The 8,135-nt window shown below is 30.9% G+C and overlaps 1 protein-coding gene across 7 annotated transcripts; it reads left to right on the top strand.

Annotated features, from left to right (window-relative positions):
• The first annotated feature begins 3,861 nt into the window (after positions 1–3,861).
• Positions 3,862–7,886, top strand: LOC7464259 (uncharacterized). 7 transcript variants are annotated; one of them, XM_024582080.2, is made up of 5 exons: positions 3,874–4,008; positions 4,115–4,180; positions 5,873–6,367; positions 7,000–7,146; positions 7,398–7,886. In XM_024582080.2, the coding sequence occupies exons 2-5, from the start codon at positions 4,178–4,180 to the stop codon at positions 7,488–7,490; spliced, it is 738 nt and encodes a 245-aa protein (XP_024437848.1). In that variant the 5' UTR covers positions 3,874–4,008; positions 4,115–4,177; the 3' UTR covers positions 7,491–7,886. The 7 variants fall into 7 exon arrangements, with proteins under 7 accessions (XP_052301995.1, XP_024437850.1, XP_024437849.1 ...); XM_024582079.2 differs by having other exon boundaries at positions 5,858–6,367; XM_002318377.4 differs by having other exon boundaries at positions 3,864–4,180.
• The last annotated feature ends 249 nt before the right edge of the window (positions 7,887–8,135 follow it).

Below are 8,135 nucleotides of genomic sequence, written 5' to 3'. Positions count from 1 at the left end.
CTTCATTATGAAAAAATAGATTGTGTTTATATTTCAAGACTAAAGATAAGATATATAAATGATAAAAACATGTTTAGTTGAAGCATTAAAGAGAAAAAATATAAATTAAATATGTTTTTAAATAATTTTAAAGTAAATTTTTATTTTTTCAAAATAGAAATGATATGGAAACATGTCTTATCTATCTCATTGCAAATTATACAAGTTTGAAATCAAGCACCTACCTCCATTACTCCAAGCTAAAAATGAAAAGAATAAAATTCAACTTTTTCAATCCACAAGAATTTTAACCACAACTAGCAAGCCCTAGCTTGTAGTGGGATGATCTTCAGTTTACCTTTTTTGCTTCACTTTCTTCTTTAGAGAGGGGGCCAAGGCCGACTTGCAAACGATCCCATGAGGTGAAAATCCCATGGGTTAGTGTAAGCGAATTGTGCCATATGTTTCTAGATTTACACTATAATTGAAGACAGGAAAGCTAATACAAGGAAATAGATGCCTTTCATTTTGTGAAAGAAAAAAGGGAAATTATTGGTGAAAATATTGACACGAAAATAGTCATTTGTGGATGCCTAAGCTATAGTTTTAAAAATATTTACTTAATTAACTCATGTTATAGTTTTGCATAAATTCTACTGAAAGCTCTCTTTAAAAAACTTTAGTTACAAAAAAAATTATAGTTTATAATTTTTTTTAAATTATAAAGACAAAAGTTATCATGATTAAAAACACGCGCTGAACTATTTAATACTTGATTTTAAAGGAATTTAATTTTTATATGGTGAAGTTATTGATGAAAAAAATATTTTGAATATTGTTGGAATTGAAAAACAAATAACAATTATATCTAAAAAAAAAATAGACATACAAGAAAAATTTCGATTATTATGAAAGAAAATTAGAACTCCTTGTACACCCACTCTCTTGAACTTAAAGAAAACCCTTAACCCCGGAGCTTTTTTTCCCACTCTAAAACCAATCGTTTCCATTTATATAATAGATTTGATAATTAAGTTTACAAAATTCAAAAACTACTGTATTATTTCTTGATTATTGCTCCATTTGTTTGATCAATACTGTACAAAAAATGAGTCATATCCCAAATATATTAATAATGAATTTGATTTTTTTCTTTGAAAGAAGAAAATATAGGTATTTTATCTTATTAACACCATTTGAAAGAAAAAAAAACTTGCGAAACAACACAATTTAAAAAAAAATTAATGAAATAATACAGTTGGATACTTATCACGATTAAAAAAACAACCCAAAACAGTACTTCAAAGAAATTGTTAAATAGATTGGCATGAATTACAATGAGAAGAGATGACAGAGAAAAAAAAACTATAGAGGCACACCGAAGCTTTGGTTACAGTACCACTGGTATAATAAAAAATATCTCGAAAAGACGAATCCAACAAAATCAAAGAAAATCATAAAAAAAAATGATAGAAGAGAACCACACTCTTTGTCCAGAGATATGTAAGTAATTGTAATAAGAAAAAATAAAAGAGAAAAGAAAGAAAAAAAGATACATCAGAGACACATTGAACTTATGATCAAGACACAATCGATATTATTGAGAAAATATCAATAAGATAAAACCAATGACACAAAAAAAGATCACCAATGGTGATCAAAGTGGGTCATACACGGTAAATGGGTCACATGTTTTTGGGAAGAAAATGTGACCCAATCCAATGATTGTTGATAACCTTTATTTATGTCATTGTATTTGTTTTAATGAGATTTTTTTAATAATACTAGTGATGTTATAATTATAACTTCGATGTATCTTCGATGTTTTTTTTTCTCTCTCCCATCTTTTCTTATTATAATTTATGCTAGCTCATTTAATAATTTCTTTAAAATACTAATTTTACCCTTTATTATTACTTAAAATATTGTCTTTTCCAATCGCAACATTGAAGTAAGCTATTTTTTTTAAAAAGTATTATTTTACTAATCCTTTTAAACCGTGCTAATTTTTTTTTAAAATCAGAAAGCATATAACATTACAAAAAGAATAATATTATGTGTTTTTATTGCGGTTTAAAGTGATTTTTGCTCAGAAATACATTAAAATAATATATATTTTTTATTTTTAAAAAATTATTTTTAATATCTGTATCTCAAAACGATTTGAAAATATATAAAAAAATAATTTAAAATAAAAAAATTTAAAATTTAAAAAAGCACAATTTCAATTGCGTTTCTAAACACTCGGCTATTTGTTTTTTTTTAAAAAAAACAGTACTATTTTACTAATCTTTTTAAACCGTGCTAATTTTTTTAAAGAAATCAGAAAGCACACGATATTACGAAGAGGCAGGTCAAGTCACTAGATAAATCGAGTTGAAGATTTTGTCAGAAAGTCACACTCCAAATTATCATCATTTACCACTCATTTAAATCAGGTTCATACTCAGCTAAAAAGTTGAGGATTTTTTTGCATTAATTCAATTAAAAAGTCACCATTATGATTTTTTTAACAAGAAAAATATATTCGAGTGTCACATCAACATTATAAAGTCTTTTCTATATATATATATATATATATATATAATTTCTCATGATAAACTAAATTTATTTAATGAGAGATTTTCCTCTCTAAACCTTGGAATCTGAAGAGAGCATGGGAATCATTCACTTATAAATTATAATCCTAAGATTCATGAGAATTTTACACTGTATCACTTTGTTTAAGCAAGTATTAATATCAATAATAAAAAAAAGAGAAAAAATAAAGTAGGTGTGAACGTGCCTGAGAAAGCGCGTGGACCAATCTCTGACAACCTGATAGAGTGATGATGAGTGATGAGCACTGTCTAGCCCACAAAGACACAGATTTTGGCTTGGTACATTCAATTTGGCAAGGAATGCATTCACTTGTTCAATTTGCATTATAATAATACAAAAATACTATAATCCTACAGTCCCACTTTACACAAAAAAATATTAAAAATTTAATTTTATATATATATATACTGAAGATATTTTATTTTCCCTAAGATACTATCATGAAGTTTATAATTACTGTTTACATAGTCTGAATTTAATATTATGGCTAGTATTTAGTGAAATATTAATCATGAATTGACATCTACTAGATATGTTTAAATCTAATATATATATATATATATATATATATATATATATATATATATATATATATATATTTTACGGGCAGTTCGACTAATTTTACAGGTCCTGAAGTTAACGACTACGTAAACCTTTAGTGGCCCTGAAGTTTGTGAAACTTGAACTGGTAACTTTTAGAGAGCAAATCTAGAGTTTGACCAGTTGAGCTATACCCTTCAGAGTTTTTTTTAATATTACTTTGATATTATTTATTAAGGTGTTGTGTTTTTATTTTTTTATATTAATATGTAAAAATTATTTTTTAAAAAATATATTTAATCAATATAAAAATACATTGTTAGAGTCCTTTAAAGTAAAATCTAATCTCAATGCTATACTTCGGATGCAAAAAATAATATTGATAAAAAAACCAAATTACATGATAGTAACATGACACAGTGTAAGGAGCATCCTGTCCTTTTACGCTTTGTCTTTATTGACTGAATTTTAAAAATATATTTATTTTTAAAAGATATTAAATTAACAAGTTTTAGTGTTTTTTTAATAATTTTGATATATTGATATTAAAAATTATAAAAATTATTTTAATTAATTTTCAAGTAAAATAAATTTTAAAAAAATATTATACAATACAATACTAAACACCGAGTAAACCTAATATATTACATCATCTATTTTTATTTTTTATTTAAAAAAATTAATTATTAATTACCCCATCCCTATGATTATTATTTTATATAAATTCCCTTTCCTTCTTAAGTCTTAAATCAAAGGCCAAAACCGGACCTTTCTCTTTCTCTTCATGTTGCATTTTGGCTCCTTTGCTTTTTAGTACCAGCACTAAGCTAGCTAGTCAGTGTTGTGTTCTGTTCTGGGTTACTCTGTTTTTGCTCTGTTTTGGAAGAGGTGATTTTCCTCTCTTGCTCTGTTTCAAGATTTGGAAAAAACAGAGTGATTGCAATTTTTGACAAAAATGTATGAAGAGAGTGGACTATTGTTTCCCTATATGCAGAATTTCTTTCAAGATATTCAACAACTTGAAGAGTATTGCAAGTATCAAAAGACCAATGTTCCAATGGTAATTTGTTTTCTCTGTTTTTGCTTGTATTTATATGCCCTTTTCACTTTGTGTTTAAGCTCTTTTTTACTTTGTTTATCTGAGTGATCTGCATTCATTTGATCGGTTCTGAACTGGGTTTTGGCTATTTTAAAGTCTGGAGCTCTAGTTTTTGTGTACTTCGATTTGCTCTTTGCTTTGTACTCAAACTTGCTCTGTTTGGTTTCTGAGAAAATGGGGGTATAACAACAAGAAATATCGGTCTTTTACTGTGGAAATCCAATTCAAAGTTCATATTTTTCTTGTTTCTTTGTTAAATTTCATATGGAAAGTTCGAAGTTTTGATCTTGAGGACTTGATTTTTTCAGTGAAACTTGTCTTCTTGATGCTTGTGTTTTTTACTCCTCCGTTTAGTTGCTGAGAAAATGGAGGAAAAGACTGATTTTTTTTTTATGCTTGTGGGTTTGTGCTTATTTACACAAATATCAATGTCTTCAGTTTTTGTTCACAACATTTGGTAAGCAACCAAATAGGGCTAAAATGGAAACAGCAAGTGTTTTCTTTACTTGTTGGATCTAGAACATATAGCAAAAGAAAGACTACAAAAGGAAAATGATTTCACACTTTCAAATTCCGTGTTCTTTAAGATTTCTTCTATTTTCTGACTCCAATTGTGTGATGGTGAAACCAATAGTGGGATTTTTATTGGCCTTTTAACCCACTAACTAAGAGAGATAAAAGAAGGAAAAAGGTCTTGTTTTATTTCTTGGCATAGAGAAGAAAAGAAAAGTTGAGAAAGTTGAAAAGAGAGTATTCTCCACCTCTATTTTATTGGTTTTTTGGCTGTCTTTCTCTTTCTCTTGGACGTTGAAGCTAAACTCGTATAAAGGAGGTGAAAAGAAAATTAACCTTGAAAGAGTTTCATTAGATCTTTGCTTTTGCTAAAAATGTTTGGTATTTATGCAAATAAGCTAGTGATCTTTTGAGTCATAGGTGCTTAGCCATTTAAAGAATCTTTTCTTGAGTTGAGCTGTGAAGTGTTCTTCTCATAAAGAAATCACTTCATCTGTCTTGAAAATTCGGTCTTAACAGGCTACAGTGAGGTCTCTTCTCCTGCCCTTTCTTTGGAGGAATTCTAGAACCCTAATTATTGGATTTGTTGGATCTTGACACAATGAATGGTTCATTCGCGAAACTTAACACATTCAACTCTACTGAAAGGCCATGATTAGATGGTTTCTTCTTCATTAATGAAACATCCATTTAAACTAAAAGCAACTGAAACAGGAAAGTCCTGATACGAAGGCAGAAAAACTAAGCACTCAAAGATACTAACTACAAAGTAACAAAGAAAAACACTTTAAATTGTTTATCATTAGATGGGTTTTGGGGATTAATATAGTGATTTATCACTTTAGCATGCTTTTAAAATCTGTAGATTTTCCTAAAAAATGTATATTTACACCTCCTACATCCATGTACTTGTGCATGTTTATTTACTGCTGTATACATGTGTTCACAAATCAGCACTTTTACCGGATTGAGTTATAACATATAACAAGACTTCATTTCCAACCTATTTAAGAATCCCTTAGGACTAAGGATAAAATAATTGGTGAAGTGTTTAGATCACTATTTATTTCATACCTAATTTTCTTATGTCATCTTGTTTGTTGGTGACTATTTTGTCTAACATAGAGCAACCTACTTCAGACCACTATCTCAGAATATGATCTGGGAGGCGAAGGGGATCTGTTCAAAGCTCCCAAACCAATCATTGAAGAGCCACTTGTGGGCATTGATCCCATGGCGTCAGCCATTTCAATGATCTCCTGTGGGGAAGAAGTCATTACTTCACAAGGACTAAAGGTGACAGATATTGAATCAATTCAAAATGAGCAGCTTCTGAATGAGGTTTTCTATGAATGCAAGAAGGACCTCCTGGAAAAAGAAGCAATGGATACACAATCACTTGCAGAGCTTCTGGATATCAAACTTCCTGTTGTCAGGACTGATGATGAAAACCCCATTAAAGAAAATAAATTACCTCCTGATGCTGCACTATCAAAAAGTGTCAGCTCGGGATGTTTGAGTTCAATTGAGTGGGTCCATGGTGCTGCAGTGAAGCCAAGTTTTCTGGATTTTCCTGGAATTGATTTTGAAAATGCTTATGGGATGCGGAGAGCATTCAGCGAAGGAGACATAAAGGTTAGATCAAATTGTTTTTACTATACTTCTGTGTGTATTTGATTATATGCCTTTCTAGCACATTCGAACGATTCCCTTTTGCTTAGATCCTTCTTAGATGTGGCAAAGGGCATAGACCTTTGCCTGACTGAATCAATATCTCTGTGCATGTGGTATTGTCTATCATATTTTTGTGAGTCAATTCACCGCCATGAATCACTTGAAGTACTATAGGAAAGGGCTTCTGTTTCATCCACGGTGGAACTAACTGCTTTTCTTTGTGTGGCTCGTATTAGTAGTGTTCCATAATGTAGCTGCCCCTTAGCCCTTGCAGTTGAACAGATAATTGACACTTTCATCCTTTATCAAGAATCTAATTAATTTTCTTCTCACTTAAAATGGAATGCTGATGAGAACGATTATATCCAATACTTGAAAACCGAATCTGTTGCTTTTATTTTCAGTTTAATTCTATTTCCTTTATCATTTCTCTCGCATAATTCCATCAGATTCTAGTGGAACCTTTCTGTGCAATCCAAGCACCAAGCATGAATATGCCCTGTAATGAAGTCTACGGACTGAGAATTGTTTAGATGCTTCTGGCCATTTCCACAGGATGGGGCTGAGTCATTGATACTGAGTTTTTATGACAGACTCTTGGTAATGGTAACACGAGCCTCATCTGTTCTCCTCTTGACCGACCGTTGATTATCAACAACTACTCTGCTGAGGACCGCCAGGAAAAGCTTTCAAGGTACAGGAATAAGAAGACGAAGAGGAACTTTGGCAGGAAAATTAAGGTAAATAATTAAATATTATTTTTGGTTTGTTGTATATTTACTATCCGACTTTCTAACAAAAGCATCAGCCCCTGAAATTCCAGTTTTATCATTGCTTCTGTTTTAAAATCAAAAGGGTCTGCTAATAAAAAGCATCAAATAAGCAACAAAACTTTTATATCTCAGATCATTTACTTGGTGAGATGTATCAATTCCTTATTTTCTACCATTTTTTCACATGCTGGATTCAACTCACATCATGTCTGTTTCAGTATGCTTGCAGGAAGGCTCTTGCAGACAGTCAGCCAAGGATTCGAGGAAGGTTTGCAAAGACAGAAGAGTGGGATGTTTCCAAGAGGCAATAACTATGAACTAATTCAGGAAAAGGAAAAACGAAAAGTAGCTATGCAGTAATGGCAGAAATGAGTAATAGCATAAGCCTGGCAAATAGATTTGGCAGAAAACTAGCGACTATTGTTAAAATAAACTAGACCCCCAACTCCTGCAACATAGCTGATATCTTATTTGCTGTAATAACCTCTGCAGTAGAACAAAATGGCCGAGTAAAGTTGTACATAGGCTTGTGTTAAATAAGAAGAGGAATCTAGAAAAAGTTGTATTTGTTCATATATCTTTTGAAATGGCAATGTTGTAACCCCTCTATAATTCTATTGGTGTTTCCACAACATTTGTTATGGCGTACAAACTATTCTGATCATTATTACTACATGATATCGGAATGGAAATGTTCTATTTCATTATTTTGTGTGCGATGAATCTATTGCATGTCTTATTCACCTTATCTCCTAGCTAAAGGTTGAGAAGGAAACCGAAAACTTCTGGGGATCCATACAGGACCCTGCTAGATAAAACGATCATTGTCTATTAACCATTCGACTCAATGAGTTTGCATTTGTGGTAAAGCAGGAAGCTTGGTTATGCTCTTTGTTGCATGCATGCGGGGATGCCTATTCTCATGTTCAGGTTAGCAGTTACTCACGCTCAGCTAT

This window comes from Populus trichocarpa, chromosome 12, assembly GCF_000002775.5.
Source record: "Populus trichocarpa isolate Nisqually-1 chromosome 12, P.trichocarpa_v4.1, whole genome shotgun sequence".
Lineage (NCBI taxonomy): Eukaryota > Viridiplantae > Streptophyta > Magnoliopsida > Malpighiales > Salicaceae > Populus > Populus trichocarpa.
Note: the sequence above shows the minus strand (reverse complement) of the source record. Positions and strands in the feature narration are given on the sequence as shown.